The sequence below is a fragment of the Triturus cristatus genome, chromosome 5_1, assembly GCF_964204655.1.
Source record: "Triturus cristatus chromosome 5_1, aTriCri1.1, whole genome shotgun sequence".
Classification (NCBI taxonomy): Eukaryota; Metazoa; Chordata; class Amphibia; order Caudata; family Salamandridae; genus Triturus; species Triturus cristatus.
The window spans coordinates 509736931-509761258 of record NC_140587.1 but is presented as its reverse complement, the minus strand read 5'-3'; the positions used below and the strand labels follow the sequence as shown (position 1 = coordinate 509761258).

The following is a 24328-nucleotide window of genomic DNA, read 5'->3' as shown; positions in this document are numbered from 1 at the left end:
AGTTATAGTTGCCTGCAGTAACTATAACGGGGGAATTTCATTGGTTTTTTACGAGTGAAATGTCCAGCTAACTATAACATGTGTGAAACCTATGGTTTTTTAAGTGAATTTGCAAGGTTTTTTAAATGCTAATTCGTAACTATAACGTGTGTGAAACCTATGGTTTTTTCAGTGAATATACATATATATACATATATATATATATATATATATATATATATATATATATATATATATATCAAAAAAGCATTTCTCATGCGGTTCCAAGCGCAGGAAAAAAGAAGTCGCACACAGGTTTTTCTTGAAAGGAGATTGTATTAAGAGACTCAGACGCGTTTCGACAGCACGGTCTTTGTCAATGAGTCATACAAAGCAAACCAGGAAGTGGCAGTGTTATTTCAAACAGTTCCTGTTACTAGTTAATAAACATGGAAAAAAACTTTGGTAAATGTTGCTGGTCTGCATCATTATTTCTAGAAGACAGACTCTACAAAACTTTACACTCATTAGTGGAAACAAAATGTGACAATGAATTCAACAGTTAATATAATCACTGTAATTCATAATTAGACATCAGGACTGATTTTCAAGAAATATTACACTGAATTCATTGGTGATATTCAATTATAGTGTATGAACCAAAATTTGTCATTAAAAGTTGTATTCAAACAAATGCAGAAAAGCCAAGTGGCAGTGAACCCGAATGCATTCAGTGTTCAAATATTATAAGGCTCATATGAATTTCTCCAAGTAAAGTCTGTGTTCAAAGCACATAAATGTGAATTAATACATCGAGGTTGGCAAGTGCCAGAGATTGTCTATCCTATCAACAATATATATATATATATTCACATCAAATGTCGTCACCTTCCGCGACTCATCATACTGTGGAACACAAATTCCTCAAACGCAAATTTTCTTTCACACTTTTTATTTCTTCTTAATTTTATATGCTTTTTCTATTTGATACCACAAGATTATATAAGTCAAAGCTTATATCCCAGGCCTATTTATATATAGTTTTGTTATAGTTAGGAGGTTGTTTTTTGCTTTGGCAATAACTGTGGCACCGTTTGATAAATCTTTACGAAATTTTCAGAATTAGTACGATGCACACTTCAGCCACTGTTTTGAAAGTATCGGGAGATCCATCAAGTGGGAACCAAGAAAAATGGGAGGATACAAGACGCATTTCCCCCATGCAAATTCGCATAGGGATTTTAGACACGAATACCAAATGACACCAAATTTGGCAGAAAGGTCGCTGTTAGTTCAGAAAGTGACCTTTTTGTAAATTGGTGTAAATCCTTTCAGTAGTTTGTGAGATATTTAAAAAATTCAAATTTATATAAATAGGGATGCAGATCCTCTGAGGATCAGGCAGTCCCAATGCTGAAATCTGATTGGATATCAACACTTCAACCAGGAAGAGTTGGCAGCCTTCTTGGGACTCAGCTTCAAGGAAAAGGGGGACAGGGTAGGAATACCCTGACCCCAAAGCCTTGGTTGTAGGGTCCTAGAGGGAGCCCGCCATGACAAAAAAGCTCTTTTGAAAAAAAGATTTTGCTGTGGGAACGCAATGGAGCTGGCAATATATTAAAAAAAACAAGCGCAGTCTCCCGTGCTTGTTTTTAATAAAGCCCACCATTGGGTCAGAGCCCGGGGGCATATGCGTATACTGCGTATAGTAAATATAATAGGAGGAGGGGTCGTGTGTGGCTTCTCTCCATGGGCATTTTTATGCCACGGGGACCACCAACGCCCTGGCGCTACATGAACATATGGGGGCAGGGCCGTGCAGACCCTCCTGGGCGGCGGGGACCACCACCTCCTGTGGGCTTTTTTTAATAAAAGGAAGGGGGTACATGGACCCACTCCTAGGGTTTTTGGAAGCCCCAGAGACCACCACCTCCCCGCGGTTAAATAAACAAAATGAAGAAGGCCCACGCTGACCCCTGGCCCTAGGGACCCCAGCCTCCACAGGGCCAAATTCAAAATGTACACATGGAGGGGGGACATGGCCCCCTCCTGGAGCCATATGGCCCTGGGGACCGTCACCCCCCCAGGGGTCTTCTCCTACCATGTCCCGGGGTGCCCACATCGGGACATAGCTGTTTTCTTTAGCTTGACGAGAGCTTGGGCCAGCTCCCGCCAACCTAAAGCAAACACTCCGGTTCCAGCGGGCAGGAGCTGTCAAAGTGCTCCTGCCCACTGGAAGCGGACGTTTCCTCTCTTTCTCTGACCACAGGCATATGGCAGGGAAAGAGATTAAATGATTGCTGCTGCACGGACGGAGCTGTCTTTACAGCAACTACCTCTGTGAGGCAGCAATACCAGCTTCCGCAGTAGATGGGGAGCCGGCTGGGATTGCAGAGGCCTTGAGGCTCCCACCATGGTCCAGGGGAAAAGAGAAGAAAGAGGCAAAATAAAGGTCAGAAATGAGCAGAAAGAGGCACAATAAAGGTCAGAAAGAGGCACAATAAAGGTCAGCAATGAGCAGAAAGAGCTTGATGGTGGGCCGTGGATCCCACAACCAAGGCTGTTGTGGGTGCCCAGGGTGGGCACCCACTGTGAAATAAACAAAAATGGTATGGTTGGCCAGTCGGTGATGCGGGGTGGGCTTATATTTTATATTTATATATGTGAGAGTGTGTGTGTGTGTATATATATGTGGCACTGTTAAGTTTGCCTTGTAGTGTTCACTGTGTTGATACTCATAGACAAATAAATGTTGAGTTCTAGAGTAAAAACTTTCTTTTTTCTTTATTAGTATATTTTTAAAAATAAATTGCTTAATATTCCAAACTCCCAGAAACACCTAAAACTATAAGCTGTTCCAGCTACTGGGTTCTACCTGCGTTTGTATGTACACTGTCACATAGACAAAATAGCATAGAAGACTTTTTCTCAGAGTTGTGCAACTGACAATACATGCCGAGCACTAGGAGGGTTCTGACGGAACTACTCTTCCTTGGTAAGCCAATTATTTGATTATTGTAATTCAGTAAATGGAATGGTGGATTTGGAGACCTTTTATCCCTATTGTTTATCTTGTCATGAGTTCCTGACATTTGTATTCCTTCCAAAATTGCTCTGTGCCTTTTTTCTGTGCTAGGAGGTTTTATTAATTTCCATTGCATCTTTTCAGATTGTCTTAACAGCTAGATGCTTTTTTTAACTAGCCCTTCACTACAATGATGCACCTGTAGTGAAGATCGTTATCTACCTATGTACAACGCTAAGTTAGCATAACCGCGTTGAATGTTAGAAAGCCATCTTGCCGCTTTTGCTGCTTTTGCACACGACACTGTAGTCACATGTTATTAGAATTGAGAAATGCTTACTCGACTTTGCTTCACATGAGAACTGTCTGTTAACATCTTAAACAGTGAATAGCGACCTTGGTCTGTACACAGTGTAACACAAACAGTCTGGATCGCTAGACGGTGCATGTTGTTGAGTTCAGGTTGATCGGCCCACTAGTTTAGCCATAACACGCACGCAGCTGCAAATACCTGAAAGTCGAATGCTTTTAATATTGCAGTGTTACATGTTTTTAACACATTCGGAAGAAGAGCGTTCCTAGGAGCAGAGCATAGCTGATCCTGTGATGTGAACTCTCTGAGCTGATCTATACGCTATGGAGTTCCCCATTCAAGCCTAGAGACCTTTTATTAGTCTAATAATACTATTAGTGTGTTAGAGAAAGGAAGGTGGCCTAGAGCCACTGTCATTTTATTATGATTGCTCCTTTCATTTTCTATGGTATTGTAACTATGCTGATGGTTTTAATTTTAATCGTTTGTCTGCTAATGTTAGCCAAACTGCTGCATCTTAGGACACGAGGTTTATAAAATAAACTCTTTAAACTTTTCCCGTGTCTCTGTTTATTCTGTTGTGGACAGGTACGAGAATAATTACGAAAAGGTATTTCTGATTCCCACCATTCCTGAGAAATATACTAAGTCGCTTGTTCTGGGTTGTCTATACATTGGGACCGCCGAGCTAAACCTCGGATAACGAATGGGACACTGATGCTGGCCGGATAGGGGTTCTGGGTTCTGAGGTGAGTTTTTGGTACACCGCAATTCACTGAGGGCCTGGGTTCCTGCGCATAGTTCTGCGCATAAGCAGAATCCCTGCAACATGGCGCCCAACGTTTGGTCTATTGATTTGAGACGCCTTAGTAGTGCTTGTATTAGTCCACAACACCCTCACTCTGGTTTCCGGATAACGGGAGTGACGGTTTAACCTACCTGTGTTTCGACTAAAATAGGTTCATTCAAGCTTGATCATTAAAAAGGTTATTTAATCTGAACCCTGGTGCTACTGATATATTGTAGATTTACTGTTAGTGTCCTAATGGCGGTCGAGATTGTGGCTCGTAGCCGGGCACCTCTGAAACGTCATCTGGCGAACTATGGGGTGTCAGACGATGGTACGGCTGTGATTTTTGTAGTGAGCGCCGATGCGTTGTTCCCGTTTGAGTTGTTCTACTCTTGGGTTACTTTGCCGGCCGTGAGTGAGGACGATGATACTTACCACAGTTATACTCCCACGGTAATACCAGCCAACTATACGCCATATAGGACTCAAGAAATTCCTATTTCTGCCTGGCAGCATAACATTTGGTTTAATGGCGCCCTTCCCCATGCGGTTACACCGGCGAGAATGGGCCCTTTGTCTATCGCAGGGGCCACATGGCCGGTGTTAGCCGGATATACGCCTCATCCCCGCTACCTGCAGGTAACGGTGGATCAGTTGCGTCTACTGCACACTGCCCTTATTACAGTACATAGGGCTCTGGTGCAGTACGTGTCGCGCAACGTGCAGGTGGTCGCTACTGCTGTTGCGGGGCAACCTACGGACCACAACGCGGTGGTTATTAGTCCTGTTATGGTCAATTCGGTAGTGGGCAAGCGACCCCAAAATAGGGATGATTTCCCTTATTGGCTTGCTGAGAAATTTGATCAAATAGAAGCGGTTTATCCGCGTACATCTCCTGTGGAGAAGCACAGGATCCTTACCATTGCTTTGCCTAAAGACTTAGTCCCAGATATGGCAGATTGTGAAAACTGGGGTAAGGTCTTTGCAGCGACATACTCGAAGTGCTTTGGCACTCCGTCTCTGTCGGTACTGCCCTCCGTGATTAAAGGTGTTCAAGAGAATCATGATGCGGAGGCTGCTATTGAATTAGGAATGCGGCTTGTCGGTGTGTTCGATGTGGTTGCTACCATGATCATGGGCAACCTCAAAGGAGATGCTATGCAATTCCAAGTGCTTAATAAATTAGAGACAGTGAACGAAGACGACAAGCCAAGGGAATTAGCGAAAATTATCGCGAACGCCTATAGACAAGTTGGTCGTAGCGCCTTAGGTGTTAAACCAACTGTGAAGAATCCTGATTTGATTCAGCAGACGAAGGCAAACTCATCTGGTAAGGACGATCGCCCTAATTTTCCAAAACAAAGTTGGAGGGCGAAAAAGCAGGAAAAACAGCAACAGAAACAGGGGTCACGTCCTGCCTCTCCAGTTCAGTCAAGTAGTGAGCGCACTTATGATCTGCGTGATCGTGCTACCATTAAGTCACCTGATCGATTTCAGGTTTCTGACCAACGTTCTCCTCGTTCTTCACAGGAAACATCGGCTTCACAGTCCGGTGGCGGAGGCGGTGGCAAAAGTCGGGGTGCACCACAGCCACGTGAGCAGCCCCGACAGACTGACGGCAAGGGCAACCAGGAAGACTCTGCACGTCAAAGACCCCCGTTTCAGAAGAAAAAGGTTGCTGCACTGACAGCGAGGTATGCCTCAGATGGTACGGACGCAGCTTCTGAACCCGACATGGGCGCTAACGCTGCTAGACAGCGCGGCGGAAGTTACAGTAGTGCGACAAGCACTGCGTCCATATCTGGTGGCGACAGCAACTGATATATTTGTGAATATTGAAACTGCTGACACTCGAGTGTCTCCCCCTGATAGACTGTATAATATAGTCATGCACATTGAAGGTGACATACAATGCACAATTCAAGGTTTTTTTTGGGATAATCTGACCACTACCTATGATATTCTGTTGGCGGAGGCAGATTGGCCCCCGGCTTTCGTTTTAGCTGCTCCTAGAGGGGAGGAGGTAATCCTCCCGTCCTTTGCGCACACAGTGCCTAAGGTCCTAGCTGATAAGTATGCCGGGGAATGGGCTCAGGTGCAAGCGCCTGCGTTATATCGAACTCAGGTTGGCTGGGATAAATTGTCCCCCGGCCATGAGATTCCGTTGCGGACTACGCCCCAACCACAACCCCAATACCCCATGCGTCGTGAAGCTAGGTCTCACGTAGCATCGATCCTTGAACAATTGGAATATCAGGGAGTAATCGAAACATGTGTGTCACCTATGAATAATCCCTTATTTACTGTGACGAAGCCTGACGGGTCGTACCGCCTAGTTTTGGATTACCGGCACCTTAACTCTCATTGCCGGACCTGTGCAGTACAGAACACCCACAGTTCGGCTCTCGTCGATAGTCTTGTGAGAAAAAGGTTTAAAACCACACTTGACATTTCCAATGGCTTTTATAGCCACAACCTGTCCTCTCTTAGTAGTGAGTGGACGGCTTTCACCTCTGGTGGCAAACAAAAACAATTCAAAAGATTACCAATGGGCTACAAGAACAGCCCGGGAGTCTTTGCCGCTTACGTGGTCTCCCTCTTAGAGGGTGTAGACCCAGATGCGTACTCGTACGTGGATGACATTTATCTCACGGATGACGAGTTGGATCCGCATCTTCGGCGCGTTGATCGCATTATTGTTTTGTTTGCAGACTTCGGTTACAAATTCAATTTTGCGAAGTCGCATATAGCAGAATATACAGTGTTGTTCTTGGGGTACGAACTCAACAATGAAGGTCGAGGATTGGCTCCGCACTTTCTAGAAAAGTGCGCATGCCTCCGTGCTCCTACCTCACTGAAAAAATTGCAATCCCTGCTGGGTTTTCTGAATTTCGGTCGAACTTACATCCCGGATTATGCCCAGCGTATCAAGCCGCTTTACGCCTTGGTACAACCTACTTTTTCAAAATCCTGTTGGCTGCCTGAGCATTCAGCTATATTGCAGCTATTGCAAGCTGATCTTCTTGCTTCTAAGTACTTACTGACACGTGATAACCACACTAACCTGGTCATAAGAATCGTGCCCGGCGCAGTTGGTTTCACATACTTAACGTTCAATGAGGGCGACACCGTCCCCATTGCTTACAAATCTCACTTGTACACTTCGGCTGAACTGCGTTTTTCTGCTGTCGAGAAAGTTCTGACAGCGGTGCAGATGGCGATTCTGAAAGAACGAGCGCTGTCGCAAGGGAAACGCATGTTGGTGGTCACACCCTATCCTGCCCTAGAGGCAGTGACGAAAGCGAGTGTACCGAATTCTAAAGCTTTGCATCCAAGGTGGATACAATGGGCCACTTCCTTGACCTCCCGGACGTCACTTTTATCTTTGACGCGGCACTTCAGACTCAGGAGTTTTTGCAGTATGACTTTGTTCATCCGGCCCCTCTGTCTCTGCGCTCGCTCGAGGATTACCATTGTGTCATATACACTGATGGGTCTGCGCAACCCGCAACTGGATCAAAGCACGCCTATTCAGCGGCTTGCGCAATTGTGGTCGGTACTTTCGTAAATGGTGAATTCCTGTCCGATGCCGTGCACACGCAGTCATTGGGTGATTTTACCGCTCAGTTGGCGGAGCTTCGTGCTCTGGTGATTGCACTGGAGTTTGCTGATCCCCGAGTCACTACTCTTATAGTGAGTGACTCCTTTTATTGTGTTCAATCTTACAACGACAATCTACATTTTTGGTCTCAGAATGACTACCATGATTCCAAGGGTAGCACTATTAAGCATAAACTGCTTTGGGTTTCGAGTGGCAGATCTTAAAGACCGTCTGCCTCTCGTGAATGTAATTCACACTCTTGGTCACCAACGCGTTGGTGTCCATGCTGTCGGCAACAGCTTAGCTGACGAGGCAGCGAAGACAGCAGTGGCAACATACTTAGTAGCAGCAGTTACAAGATCCAAAAGTAAGATCGATGATGACATCTTGGCAGCTATTGCTGCTACACAGCAGGGCACGAAGCCACCGAAAGGTTTCCCTGCTCGTTACCATTATCGCTTAAGTCCTGATAAAGTCCCATTACTGAGGATTAATGACGTTGGTGACAGATTGATTCCCAACGCGGACTGTAGAGCGTCTTTGATACTAGCAGCCCACGAGGGCATGGCGTCTGCGCATGCCGGCGTTGCGGCTACTGTATCTTTGCTACAACAACGTTACTGGTGGTGCGGTTTGTACAAACAGGCCAGAGCTTATGTTCCTAATTGTGACATTTGCCAGCAGATTAAACCTTCTTCTGCGTCGCGCCCACCACAAACTCAGTTGTACATATCTAGTAAACCATTGGGTTGTGTTTATCTGGATCACTGCGGTCCTTTTACCTCTGATACTGCATTCAAATACATCTTGGTTGCAGTGGATTCGTGCACACGTTTTCTGTGGGTATGGCCACAAAGGAGTGCTGATTCTCGCACTGTCATAAAGGATATGCGTGTCTTTGTTGGGAGTTTTGCATGTGGCACCTTTCATTCTGATCAGGGCCCGGCGTTCGCCTCTAAGGCGTACAAAGAGGCCATGAGAAATTTGGGGGTCCAAGTCAAATTTTCGTCTCCATTCCGGCCTGAGGGCAATAGTGTAGTGGAGCGAATGAACCGTGACTTAAAGCAATCTTTGACAGCCCGCGTTTTGGGTACTGGCCGGAACTGGCTGGCCCACTTATATGACGTACAACGTGCACTTAATAATCTCCCTAGAAGGTCTCTGGGTGGGTGGACCCCATACATGATGCTCTTTGGTGTTCGAATGTTTGTTCCAGACCTTGATGGTCTAGACATGGCGGCGTCAGCCGCACCCTTTAACGTAGATGAACACTGTGCTGTATTGCAGACTCTACAAGAAGCCAGAAACAGTCTAGCGAAGGAACACGTACCCTCCTCATCTGAAGCTGAAGTTCAGGTTCCGGTAGTCGGCTGGCTACCTCGAGTTGGTGATCTGGTCCGTGAGAAGGTGGAGAACAAGAAGGAGTTCGGCCCCTCTTATCGTGCACCGGTTCCAGTGCTTGGAGTGCAGAGTACTAGAACAGTCATTTTACCTCCACTTCCTGGTCGAAAGGATAACAGGTACATTTCGATTGACAATGTTAAACTACAAGGAGTGGCCGATTCTTCTTAGTATGACTCCGGCTGTTTCCTGCCCTTCGATGCTGAGAAATTCTGTTGCGGCCCGAGCTTCTGACACAGTGCCTGATGTTGCCATCGAGATGCATGCCGTTACTGGTCCCTTGTTGCCACAAACACCTAGTGGTGTGCTTGAAGAAGTTGAGTATGCTTATCCTGCGGATGTTACCTTGCCTGTTTTACAATCCACCACAGTTGCCCTCTCACAAGACTCTTTTGATTCTCGTTCAATGACTTCCATTGCCCCGTCCAAGGTTTCGATTTTTGTGGCTTGGTTCAAAAGACCTTTTTAAAACCCCCTTGGACATACACTTAGCTGGTGCTCATATGTGTTTTTTTGTTTATGTCCATTGGCTTTGTGGTAGTGTTTTTTAGACTTATCAATGGACAGTACCTGAATGAACGTTCAACAGTTCGACTAATCGATGGAACTTTGGCCCCCCACTCCTCATCACACATTATGAAGAGGGACCAGACTTTTGTGAACATTACTGCCTGGCCTGTGCGTGATGGGATCGCTTGGGATGCCGTTAAATTTCAAATTCATGGCCCCACTGAAGTGATTAATGTGCCAAATGTATTTCGTGTTTCTATGGGTGATGTCGTTAAGCAGAACATTCACTCAGGTGATTGGGATGTTCAGGCCATAGAAGCACTGTTTTCTGATTTGAAATATTATGCTGCATTTGATGCTGAGGATTTGTATTTAGATACTGCTAATTATGATGAACAATTTTGTTATCAACATTATGGCACGCATTTCCTACATAAAGCAAATACGTTTAGAAATGTTGTAAATTTTACACAATGGGAACACTGCCCCGCCCCTAGGATGGGCAGCTCTGCCAAGTTGGTGGAAAAATTCACTTATTTTTCTGATTTTAGTGTAGTCCATCCGGCCTCCTTTTATTTTAAGGTTGCGCCTGAGGCTGCTTCTAAAGTTAGACTGACACACACCAAATTATTGTATTCCAAGTCATTTATGGACGAGTTGGCAATTGGAGGTAATGATCTGTGGAAAGCTACAGTCGATCTTAAATTGGTTTGGGGCTCCAAACGATGGCAAGTACAGGGAACAGAGGCTTTGCATCGTGCCTGTCTTATCCCGAATCATATGTTATTTTTAAATTCCTCGATTTTTCAGACAACCTGTTTTGGATTGGCTACGTCTAAAAAATTAAATTCTCCCTCCAGGCCGGATCTGGGTGCTTATCCCAATTGGGGTAATCACACGGATCTGTCCCTTGATATGTTGCAGACACAGGTTTCCAACACGTCCTTCAATATTTCTAAATTGAATCCGGAAGGGTGGTTGGTGTGGCAGACGAGTTCGGACTCCTGTCAAAATAGGTTTCTGGATTTAAAGCAGGGGTATACGCAGGTCCGTGTGGACCCCCGTTTTGAATCTTCTCACACTGTTACTACCTACTCAGTAGGAAAGTTATGCCAGTCTTGGCTACAACATTCCACTTTAGTGCCTGTTAAACTTCATTTAGCACGATTAAATGACAAAATAGATTTGAATGATTTTGTTAAGGGTCCTGCAGTCGGCAGGCCCAAACGATGGGTGTATGCTTTTTATAACGAAGTTTGGAAGTTGTCACAAGTTGAGGCTGCTTCCAGATTACGCGCTATTGATCAAGCCAATATGGAAAAGGTATTGGCTGTAATAGATAATAGCATTAACACCCTGTCTTCCAGAATCTATACTTTAGATAATATTGTTTCATCTGTGGTAGACATTGTGCAGGATGATTTGTCTGTATTGTATCATGGTCAAAATCAATTGCGTTCTATTATGCAGTTTGCATGGACGTTGCAAACGTTGAAGGCGGGGAAAGTCCCTTGGGATTACATGAATACTTCATCTTCATTCCTTCCCTTTAATTTGACTGCGAAACAGCAATTCATGTCCATGAAAGATGCTACATACATATTCATTGCTTCACATTGAAAAATTAGAACCTTTGCCTTTCTCTGTTGCTGAATTGAATTCTGCCGTGTGGCTAGTACATGGGTTGATCACGTTACCGTTTCCCCTGTTTAAGTTTAGTTCGTGCATGAAGCATTATGCTCTAGGCAGATATGAACAGTTGGGTACTGCCTTCCTGCATGAAGTCTGGTCGCTCCCTTTCACATACAGATGTGTGAGGGACGGCAAGGAGGTTTATTTGAAAGGTGAAGAGTGCACTTCCGCACCGGATCACTCGGTTGTGTGTAGGCACATTCAATTGCATGGTGCATGTAGTGTGCACGCCCCTAGTTTAGCTTGCGTTCTGAAAGGGATTCCGGTGCCGGTTATTACTCCATCTTTTACGCTGCTTGCTAACGGTAGTTATTTGCTGTTAAATAATGAAGCTTGCTGTGGGATGTTGGTGGGAATTCCCTACATCGTGACTGTATCACAGAGGGTAGTTTGCTGTAATAATGTCCTTTTCCCACCCCCGCATGGCCGGCTGGATGTATCCATATGGCCTTCAATTCCAACCTTGAAAGCAGAGTTCAACAAGATGAGCAGAATAAGGGCTCTATTGACTCAAAAAGAAGTCGCTTTGACTTCGTCCCGGGAAACATTTGTCCTTCACGTAGCTAACACGCACACTGAGGTGCAAGCGCTTTTGAATACTGATCTCCCACTTCGTTTTGGGACCTTGATACAGACTATCTTTAATGCCTCATCCACAAGTGGCATAGCTCATTTTTTTTAAATCGTGGGCTCCGGCCTCATGACCTCTTTTCAAACTATTTTTGGAGTGATCCCGGCCTTTTTTCATTCTATTTTTTCCAGTGTCTTCGGAGGTCTCCCTTTGCTTCTCGCCCTCATAGCTGGAATACTGTTGTTGCTCTGTGCCTTGCGCTATGGATGCACAACTTGCGTGGCACGACAACATGTCCCGGCTGCACCATCTTCGTAACCAGATGATTGAATTCTATGGGGCTTTACCACTGGCGACTCTGAGCGTAGCCTATGGACTGTCCTTCTGGTTTGCCTACTTTACTTGTGTGCAGCCAGTCTTTCATTGCCTAGATTGTCCGTTCCAATGGGCTCTGGATTTGTGTCTGTCAAACTCGGTGTCTCCTGATCCGGATTATGCTCGGCTTATGTGCCCCTTAGTGGCTCACGAGTTGGACTGTTCTGGTGTCGGGATTATGGCCTGTGCTGCAGCGCATGAAGTTCTTGGAAATTGGGACATTGGAGCGGCGGCGATTGACTTCTTGACGAACAGTTACCTTGAGGTGCACCCCGGTTGTCCTCGCCAGGTGCTGGAGGCTCCAGTGGTTGAGGAACATGTCTGTTCTTTACCCGTCCTGAACTGGATGGCAGATAATTTTGCGGAACGTTCCAATGATTTCCTCTTGGAAGCAGTTGCAACTTATTGTGCCTATACATTGATGGATTGACTTTTGTACTTTTTTTTCCGTCCTCAGTCCGTCATCGATTTTTTGTCTTCTACATGTTTTTTTTTACTGCGTTTAACTTTTTCCATTGATTTTTTCTTCTCAAACTTTTTCACTTCCCTTATATGGACATGCCCTTGGTTCCGTTCTATCGAACTTGAACTCAGCGTTCTTGCAAGTGCGCCCCTAGTGGTTATTGGTCCGATCATGGGGGGGTGTAGTGAAGATCGTTATCTACCTATGTACAACGCTAAGTTAGCATAACCGCGTTAAATGTTAGAAAGCCATCTTGCCGCTTTTGCTGCTTTTGCACACGACACTGTAGTCACATGTTATTAGAATTGAGAAATGCTTACTCGACTTTGCTTCCCATGAGAACTGTGTGTTGTTAACATCTTAAACAGTGAATAGCGACCTTGGTCTGTACACAGTGTAACAGAAACAGTTTGGATCGCTAGACGGTGCATGTTGTTGAGTTCAGGTTGATCGGCCCACTAGTTTAGCCATAACACGCACGCAGCTGCAAATACCTGAAAGTCGAATGCTTTTAATATTGCAGTGTTACATGTTTTCAACACATTCGGAAGAAGAGCGTTCCTAGGAGCTGAGCATAGCTGATCCTGTGATATGAACTCTCTGAGCTGATCTATACGGTATGGGGTTCCCCATTCAAGCCTAGAGACCTTTTATTAGTCTAATAATACTATTAGTGTGTTAGAGAAAGGAAGGTGGCCTAGATTGCTCCTTTCATTTTCTATGGTATTGTAACTATGCTGATGGTTTTAATTTTAATCATTTGTCTGCTAATGTTAGCCAAACTGCTGCATCTTAGGACACGAGGATTATAAAATAATCTCAGGTATTTCTGATTCCCACCATTCCTGAGAAATATGCTAAGTCGCTTGTTCTGGGTTGTCTATACATTGGGACCGCCAAGCTAAACCTCGGATAACGAATGGGACACTGATGCTGGCCGGATAGGGGTTCTGGGTTCTGAAGTGAGTTTTTGGTACACTGCAATTCACTGAGGGCCTGGGTTCCTGCGCATAGTTCTGCACATAAGCAGAATCCCTGCAACACACCCAGACTTTACAAAAATACTGGCCATTACATATTTGATTTTTGATGAGATATTCTTTTTAGCTTGTCTGACAAGAAGATAGTTCTGGCATTTCATAGTCGCATGCTGAAGGTAATTGTTTACATATTGTGGGAATTCCTGCCACAAAAGTGCCCAGAATTGGTGTAATCATTGCACTGAAAGATTGGCAATACTTGCAATTTAAAATTGTAATCATTACACCTGTCTGAGTCCTAAGCCTATAAAACCTCAGCTACGCCTATATAAGCACATACTCATTCATCCATTCGTGCTTTCACCCACTTAACCAGGAATCTATCTGTTCATGCATCCAACTGCTTACCCATTCTCACTTTTTTGCACTAAGCCATCCACACACCCACACACAAATGCATCAACCAATGAAGAGACACTTTTGCTTATGAGATATTCATATCTATTGGCCAATGTGTGTTTAGTTTTCTTTACTCTGCTCCTTTTCTCACTTTGCCTCAAAGAATAGAAACACTACAGAGCTGATTACGAGTATGGCGATCTTTAGACCACTGCACCGTCGGTGGTGGTCAGACCGACGCCTCTTCTGCCGCCCGACAACCTGATTATCAGTTGGGCGGTCGGAGACCGCTGAAACTGGCAGGATCCTAGATCCCACAGGGGCAGCGGTCTGGAAAGCGGCAGCCAATGGAGGAGATGCAGATGCCGGCACAACCGTGCCAATTATGGTCGGATGATGCATAAAGTTGGCTCCCCAAAGTCATTTGTGATCACAGCTTTTGTTATTAATCTCACAAGACTTTCAGGTGGACATTTAGGGGTCAGGCTGTCCCTATCGGTAAAATTAAAAGCTAATGAGGCTACCATGACAGGGTCAGACTCGCATTTGAGACCACACAAATGCATAAACAAATACCTACTACAGTTGAAAAAATATAAAGCGGATTTCTCTTTACCATGCGTGTGGGAGGTAAAGTATTACGTCTCATGACTTTTTGTACTTTTCTGCTATAATTTAGTCCCTCGAGCATTGCAATGAGGCACTCACTGGAAGGCAAAATAAACACCAAACACCAAATAGGATGAGGTGAGAGAGTGTAGTGTCGTTAGGCCGGAACAGACGACACCGACACAACAGGTATTTTGGTGGGAGCTTTATTCTAACCCTTCTGCCTTTGTACTACCCCTGCTCATTACTGTCCCTCCTAACTTCTCCTCCTCCTCCCTGTGCCCTTCCCACATTACACGTGCTGGGCCGGTCCTAGTGCTCTCACATCCCACAACATTAGATCCCCCCCCTTCTTACACAATTCGAAAACACCCATGAGGTGTCTGCCCAGATCAAGCTAAACAACAAAAGAAAGAAAAACATCATAGTTAGAGTTCTTCAATGAGACGAACAAGTCTTCGATGAATTTGCTGGGGTCGGGGAGCCACCTCTTGAGTCACCATCTCCCTTTCACCAGAAGACGTGGAAGGCCGATGCTCACTTCCTATCTCTGGTGCATTCTCTTTCAATGCACTATCAGGCACAACCAACTTTTTTTGAACAGTGGGCATGCATTTCTGAAAGTGGGACACATTCCTTGTGATCCTTTTATCCTCTGATTCAGCTGTAACCATAGTTCCTTTTTGTTTGGTCACCAGCAGTGGGCAAGCATGATATCGACAGTCAGCTTTTCTTGATTGGTCTTGCCGTACCAGCACCCAATCTCCTTCCTAAATGGCTGGCTGTGCAGCTTTCATCCGACTGTGTGCATATTCTTTCATCGTCTCCTTTTTCAGTTGGTCTCTTGCGACTAATCCTTCGTGATCAGAATCTTGATGAGTACCGCTAGCTATGTCTTCCCAGACTGGTATTCTTGTGTGCATTGTGCGACCCAACATTAAGGTTGCGGGACATCTGTCTGTGGTAGTATGTGGTGTGGTTTGATATGCTCGTAACACCTCATTTAAAGCCACTTGAACATCACACTTAGAAAGTTCTGCTTGCTGGATAGATTGTTTTAGAGTAGACATAAATCTTTCTACCATCCCATTGGCCTGTGGCCACAGGGGAGTGATCTTCTGGTGCCTAAAATTTAAATGACTGGCAAATGCAGCAAAGTCTTGTCCATTGAATGGCGGGCCATTATCTGTTTTCACCACCTTCGGTATGCCCCATGCTGCGAAGACTTCATCCAACACAGGTATGGTGATGGCAGCTTTGGTTGACGAAATGAGGTGTGCAATCGGGAACTGTGAGTACTGATCCATTATGACTAAGATGTATTTGCCAGATTGGATCGGGCCAAAGAAGTCTACTGCGACATGTTGCCAGACGCCGTCCGGCAGTTCTGACATTTGCAAGGGCGCAGGTGGTTCCTCTCGACTTACTAGCTGACACTGCGGGCAATCTTTTAGTGTGAGTTCAACCATTTGATCAAGCGTAGGAAACCAGACCCGCTCACGCAGCGCTCTCTTCATAGCTACGATACCTCTGTGCCCTTCATGCGCCAAGTTGATAACTCCTTGGTGCAGCTGTTTCGGAATGATGATTCGCTTGTCTCGTAGTAAAAGACCATCTGAGGTAATGGACAGTTCATCCTTCACATGTGTAAAAGAGGACAGTTCATGACTGTCAATTTGTTTACTCTGTCCGGGCTCTTCCAGATGTCTCCAGCTATTTGTCTGAATACGAAGATTGACATTTTTTAAGGTGGCATCCTCGTTGGTGGCTTCAAGAATGGCCTCTAGATGGACCACGGGTGGTTTGGCTTGAGCCACAACAAAGTGAATGTATTCCTCCGCTATTGACGGATTTGATTTGGACGTTGACTTAGGATGTCTTGACATGTAGTCAGCAGGGTTTGCAGATTTTCCAGGTCTATGGACAATGGTATAAGTATACTCTTGAAGACGAATGCCCCAACGCTCTCTCCTGGGTGTCATTTTAGCTCGGGGATTTACAAAAATGGTTGACAGAGCCTGGTGGTCTGTGATTAGTGTAAAGTGTTTGCCGTAGATGAAAATGTGAAATTGTTCACAGGCCCAAACTACCGCCAAGCTTTCCTTCTCGGGTTGAGAGTACGTTCTCTCTGTATCAGGCTAGGCTCCGGCTGGCATATGCTACGATGTAACGTTGATCACCCTCTCTGTCATATTGAGCTAGTATAGCTCCAAGTCCCACGGGAATCGCATCCACCGTGATTTCAGTTTTTCGCCTAGGGTTGAAATAGGCAAGGTTACTAGCAGACTCAACAGAGGCTTTAATCGAGTGAAAGGCTTGATCACATCTCGTGGTCCACTGGAATGGGTGGCCTTGTTTGGTCAGCTTTCTCAGAGGGTAACTGATAGTGGTAGTCCTTGATATAACGTGCACAGTAGCTTGCCATGCCTAGAAACGAGCGCACATTCCCAGCATCTTGAGGTCTGGGAGTATCATTAAATGCTGCGATCTTTTCAGGATCAGGTCTCATGCCTGCGCCTGAGAAAATGTGTCCAAAGAACTTCAATGTGGATTTGTGGAATTCGCATTTGTCTTTATTTACTGCTAGGTTGGCGTCCAAAAGAGCGTGACACACCCGGTCCAGCGCTTTGTCATGTTCTTGTATCGTTGCTCCATACACAAGAATATCATCACTGTAATTAAGAGTGTTGGGAAAGTGATGAATTACTCTTCTGATTGCCTCTTGAAAAATCTCCGCAGCAGACGAGACCCCAAAACTGAGCCTTTTGTAAATGAACAGTCCTTGGTGGGTCGAGAATGTGGTGATATATCTCGATTTTTCATGAAGTTCAAGCCGATGCTAGCCCTTGTTGAGGTCTAATTTGTTGAATATTTGTGCCCCATTGAGTGACGCAATCATGTCACTGATATGCGGTCCTGGGTGTCTCTCTCTTTCGATGGCTGTATTGGGTGCTCTCATATCAACACAGAGATGCACTTTGCCTGGGGATCCCTTGTTTGGTACTACAACCACTGGAGAGACCCAGGGAGTGGGTCCTGATGTTCTCTCAATGATGTCAGCCCGGAGAAGATCCTGCAGTTCCTCCTCTACGGACTGTTGAAGATGAAATGTGATTTTCCTGTGATGTTGCGCTACGGATTTCACACGTTCATTTATGTAATTATGAACTTGACAATGAGCCATTTTTCCGAGCCAGGTTAATAGCTTTGGAAATTTGTGAACTATGTCAGGTTCGTCATCAACTCGATACAATATTTCTACTAATTGAAGTCGTTCCGCCGTGGGCAGGCTAAGAAGACAATCTGCTTCAGGACCATCAATGACATGAATGCGAGCTGGAATGGTCCTATCCTTGTATGTAAGATTAGTCTGGAATTGTCCTAGGCATGGTAAGGGTTCTTTTGACATCCATGTGTATACTCGCACAGCAGCTTTGTGCAGGTGCGGTTGTGGATCAATTTTATTGCATTTTGCAACTGAGATGTAGTTGAGGGATGCCCCACTGTCCAGTACAAATTTGGCCATGTGTGTATCCATTTGTAGATGGAGTCGCGGGTATTTCTTCAGCCTATCAGGATCTACGACCATGCATACATATTCATCACTCTCTTGAGATACTGGTGATGGTGATCTCGACTCTCGAGATTGTGATCGTCGTGATTTGTATGTGCCATGAGAATGAAGGCTGGATCAGGAGAAGCCAGAGGACTCATCCTTTTCTTAAGATGCCAGATTGAATGTATACCTTTCATAATCAATGTTCTTCCTATGAAGAAATTTCCTGTTTAGAGAATCACGCACATCAGCGTAAGACGACGCACTCTCAGTCGGAAGTTCCTTTATAAACTGGCCAACCTCTTTCCCAATTAAATTGCATAGTGCATGTGCTGCTGACCCTCATCAGTGACATGTGAACCTTTCATGAAGTCCTCAAAATCTTCAAGCCATTCTTGCCAGCGGAGGCCCATGCCCCCAGAGATGAGAACTAGGAGTTTCGGCGGACGGAGAAATAGGACTTCGATCATGGCGAGTCTGTGGCCTCCTGTCTGGGATGTTGATGTAGGGGACTCCGGCCTGGTGGTCTGGAGGCATGACGTTGTCTCGACGATGGAGACCCAGACATGGTGTATGGATGGGCAGTGCGCAGGTATGGAACCGATGAGCACAGTTATGTCTGACCGCTGGAAACTGCACAGCTCCCTGTCACTTGGTGCGGATGCAGTGAATTTTATAATGTCAATGTTTAGAGGAACATGTAGAATCAGCAGCGATAGGCCCAGTAATACATTGGTCCCAACAATTGAGAAAACGTGGATCTGGCACTATTAACGTAAATGATCTTCAGGGGTCTGCATCAAAACGGTGTAGCCCACTCCACTATTTTAAATCAGTTTTTGTTTGCAGGCAAAAGTATGAAAATGTAACTTGCCTGGTGAGTTATACTGATTTTTCGGCACTGGCCTGACTTAAATATGGCCACCGTACCCTCCTCGCAGTGGATTGGTTAAGGCGCCTGACCTCAAGATGGCCGCCAGGGGAAATCTCGCTCCTCGCGAGATTATAGGCCAGAATTGCAGTGCAGGCAACGCGGGAACAGGCAGACACCAGGGACTAACTGGAATGCAGACGACCGGCTGCCTGGTCCACCGCACATATCCCGCACAGCCGCAGGAAGCATATGCAGGCACAGGGCAGCAACACGGGCACTGTCCAGCCCAAATCCTGCGCGACCAGGGTGGGCTCCTGGTCGCGTCTAGCAAGCAGCACCGCAGGAGGCACACGCGACCGGGGTGGCCTCCCGGGTCGCGTCTTTCAATCAGCACCGCAGGAGGCACACGCGACCGGGGTGGGCTCCCGTGTCGCGATATCACACAAGAGCTCCAGGGCAGCGGAGCACTCACCAGGGCAGGAGCGGCAGACACAGACCGAGGTGGGCTCCCAGATCGGAGGACAACGCAGCAGCTCCAGGGCAGCGGAGTGCTCAGCAGAACACCCTGGCACCAGTCACTCACAGCCAGGGTCCACGACCACCTTCGTCGCCAGATGTAGTGTCGTTAGGCCGGAACAGATGACACCGACACAGCAGGTATTTTGGTGGGAGTTTATTCTTACCCTTCTGCCTTCGTACTACCCCTGCTCATTACTGTCCCTCCTAACTCCTCCTCCTCCTCCTCCTCCCTGTGCCCTTCCCACATTACACATGCTGGGCCAGTCCTAGTGCTCATCACATCCCACAACATTACAGAGAGGTTTTCTCCACTGGACCTCTTTGAATTTTTACACAAGAGTAGTGTCAAAAGCCCAGGCAGACAGAAAGCAGTCAAGTCATACTTAGAGCAAATGAAATCAAACAATTTGCAAACTGTAAAAAGATAGAAATATTTGTCTTTCAAAGCATGAAATGTGTGACTCACCCAAAACTGGGAGCCAGCTTATTTGGCTTAATACTTTTTAAATTGATGAGCTTCTTTGAAAGTTCTGAAAGTAAAGAAAAACAACAGTTATTATTGAGTTCATTGTATAATTATGTGAAAATATGCTTAGCCAATTTGAAATGGAAGTTATACCAGTTATCAATAGAAGGAGGCATAGCAGTTCGATACAGAAATGCAGGCAAACTGGAAAAAAGAAATGCACGAAGAATTGTTTGTTTCTAAATGAAATACCTTCATATATATATCTTAATCAAATTAAACATTCACAATTATTAGACTTGGATTGTTATATCACAAGGTGACCATCTTACCATCTTCATCGGTCAACCTTACAAACATGTTCAGAATCTAGTTTGTTTAGTTGCTTATACATTTTCCACCATGAGACAATGATCTTTATGAAGCTGTGAGCTACGAAACTTGCAACAGCACATATTTCCTTTTTTTTCTTGGTTTAAATATTTTAATTGTCAAAAAGGGAGGATCATTACAGTATGTCTTGTGGCATAACAGAACACAATAGAAGTACATTGCAACGATATGTTAACATAAGTAGGACAATAAAAATAAAATTAAAATCTTGATTCCAGACTCGGGTAGGCTCCCATCCCGGTTCCATTCATGTATCTAATAAGCTGCCCCATATAGATTTGAATCCCATCAGGGATCAAACTGCTCTTGCCCGAGCCAGGACCTTCTCCATTTCATAGGTTTCCTTCACTATTGCCCATCATTTCGCGACAGAGGGAGATTTTGGAGAAATCCAATCCCTGGCTATGGCAAGCTGAGCGGCCACCAATAGGGCTGTTATGAGACATCTCTATCCCTGACTATTCTCTTTGTAGCCCAGCATAATTTCCATGACTGTTGCGTCGCAATCTGTCCCCAAGCGTAGCCTCATGACATAGCTTATCTTCTGCCAGATGGAATCTAGCTCCGGACAGGTAGCAAACATATGTACTTTGTTTGCAGCATACGTCCCGCATTTTGGCATTTATTTCGAGTTAAAATTCAGATAAATTCTATAAAAGGGGTAAATGGTATTTTGCATACGCACCTGCAGGCAATAGTTGAGCAATTTTCCAAGTTCTACTAAAAGCTGTACACACAAACTATTTCACCAGATGAGGAAGGATTGCAGCAGTATCTCAAGGGCAGCAGCCTGCCGTTGTTGAGTGAGGAAGATTCGCCCTCATTGGATTATGAAATCACACATGACGACATTGCCAAGGCAATATCTAGGCTACCCTCTGGGAAGTCTGCTGGGGAGGATTCAATACCAGCCGAGCTTTACAAAACCTTTAGGAGTATCATTGTTCCACCTCTCGCGGAGGTTATACAATATATAGGGTCTAGCGGGCTGGCTCCTGAATCCTGGAATATGACAAACATAGTCTTCTTTTTAAAAAAGGACAAGCCCCCCGAGGAGTGCAGTTCTTATCGACCGATATCGCTCATCAATTCGGACGCCAAGATTTTTGCTAAAATCTTGGTCACTTGTCTGGCCCCCATAATGCCCGGATTGGTATCTAGTGAGCTGCATGGCTTCATCCACGGTAGAGATACCATGGCTCATGTCAACACTGCAGCGGGGGCTTTTGATTTAGCTAGGAAGTCAGCAGTGAGTATGGGCATGGTCCTATTAGATGCCGAAAAGGCTTTCGATTGGGTGGTGTGAGATTACTTATGAGCTACACTTGCAGCATTTGGTTTGAGAGGGAGATTTAGCCAATGGATACACACTCTATATAGTAAACCCCAGGCCAAATTGCTTTACACTAACTTAAAATCACCTCCCTTTCCAATACAAAGTGGTACTAGGCAGGGATGCTCCCTCGCACCCTTCTTATTCGCCTTGTATATTGAGCCATTCATTCGGGCACTACATACTAACATACAAATTGTACTACTGACTTCAGGAGCGAGTCAGCTTAAAGTCACTGTTTATGCAGATGATATAGCTGTTTTTACTATCGACACAACATCTGTAATAAACCTCATTGAAGATGAAGCGAATACATTTGGTATTTTTTCTGGCTATAAGTTAAATGTCAAGAAGACACAAGTGCTTTTTAATTTCCAGCCTGACAGACCTGTATTGGGTGTTTGCACTATAGCTACTTACCTGGGGGTGTGTATATCTGCACAGATTGAAAGTATGCCTGCATTAGATTATGAACCCTTGCCGGAAGCTACAACCAAGCAACTGAGAAGCTGGCATAAGCTCCCAATAGGCATAATGGGGAGGTGCAACATTATAAAAATGAAAATACTCCCAAAGTTTCTATACTTATTCGGTTCAATTGCCCTATGTGTTCCCAACTCATTTTTTTCAGGAAGCTAGAAGGGGTGATAAGCAGCAACAGCACATATTTCCAGCATGAGAGTGATAAATGTTGTGAGTACATGCTACTTTTATGTGTAAAATACCCTGTGCACATGCTAAATCATTGTGGGTGCAGAGTAAGAAGCACTGTAGTATCACATTTAGGAGCAGAAGCACATTTAAGTGGAAAACCACATGAAGCACGCTCCTTCTAATGTTGCAGGATAATCACTCTTTGCTGCAACAACAGCAGGAGTGTGGGAACACTTTTAGGAATGGAATGGAGTGAAATGGTACATTAATAGTAAATAGCGATGTTGACACAAGAGAGCATCTTGGTGTTGTGAATAACAACACAATTGGCAGACTGCAGCCAGTACACTGATGGAAAATGAACAGATTAGAAAGGTTTTTAAATTTGCAATGCTTGAGGGGGGCTATTCCAGAGCTGAGGCCGTAGAAAGGACAAGGTCCTCCCCCCAACTCTGACCTTCCTAACATGAGGTATTGTGAAAAGTAGCATCAGACAAATGTTTCTGAAAACTATTATTTGCTTCATTTGTAGCCAGTGTAGCTTAAATTTAGAATGTGGGGCATGATCAGTTTTCTTTGATCCACTTGCTACTCTTACAGCAAAATGCTGAATTCTCTGCATGTGTTTCAGAGATGTCTCGGGGAGCCCTAAATATGGAATATTATAATAACCAATCCAAGAAATGCTGCGTGCGAGACAACTTGTGCATGTTTGGGTATAAAGGTGAAATTCTTCTTAGCACTTTTAGCTGAAAAAAACAGGCCAAGGAGACGACCTTAATCTGATGTTTCATGAAGAGTTGGGAGTCAAGGATGACACCCAGAAATCTGACCTTAGATGGGAGGGAAGAGAGACATCTCGAGAATTGGTTATGGATGGAATCCTGCCACTTGCCAGCATGCCTTCCAGTATCTGAATCTTCGATTTGTTAGTACTGAGTAGAAACAAATTAAGTGATATCCAGAGCTGGCCGCTCTGAACTGGGGGCTTTGTAGCTCAAATGTATGGTCAGTTGAGTGCCTTGCTTCACTTGTACTAGAATGAGTGCTGATGCCAAAACTCTGCTCAGAGGTGTAATTACATGTTAGCCCGCTTAAATCCACTTTAAACACATTGGAATTCCCTTCTTTTTGGCTGGTGTTCATTTCAATGGTGTATAGACGTTTTATTCACCGATTGTATATCTTGTTCAAAGAAGCGTTGGGGTGTCTTCCCTTTTATTAATAAAACATGCTCTTGTCCATATGTATATTGCTCCACTTATATTTTATTACACTTTTCAGAGTGACAATCTGATGATCAGTGTAGTTGAAGTACAGCCAACACGTGTTACACCCCCTAGGGTTGATAGGCCTGGGACTTTCTCAAGGCTTACAAATTACAAATATTAGATTCCTCATGCTCTTTTTTAAATATTTACTCACAATCCAAAGTATATCTAAAATCTCACGTTGAATCCCATGACACATACATTTGTTGGTGTTCTGTTACGGCGACATGTAGCCTTTTAATTCACTATCAGGCACATGAACGTCAATTCACCAAAATGCCAGGGGTATCAGAAGTGACACTCTCTCACGTAAACACACTCACCTGCACACAACATACATTTTAAAGTATTTTTTTTACTTACCTCAGCTGCCAAGGAAGTCATATTCCACCTAATTGTACTCCATTTTTTATTACACTAATAGTGGATAAATTGAGCGAAAACAAAATGAGTGGAGCCCCAACTGATGTCTAAAAGGACGAGCTGCCACTGTGTTCCTGGCACTGATTTTGCCACCTCTGAGACCAGGGGTCGCAAAGACAGTGCCAGGGATC

At 44.8% G+C, this 24328-nt stretch overlaps 1 protein-coding gene across 2 annotated transcripts in view; it reads right to left on the bottom strand.

The window, feature by feature from the left end:
• The window catches only part of LOC146831135 (uncharacterized), a 351402-nt gene that overhangs the window by 261836 nt on the left and 65238 nt on the right, over window positions 1-24328 (bottom strand). For both annotated transcript variants that reach the window (XM_085604104.1, XM_085604105.1), the window contains exon 2: window positions 20124-20187. In XM_085604104.1, coding sequence (XP_085460230.1) covers window positions 20124-20187 — 64 coding nt within the window. The remainder of the gene's footprint in view (window positions 1-20123; window positions 20188-24328) is intronic.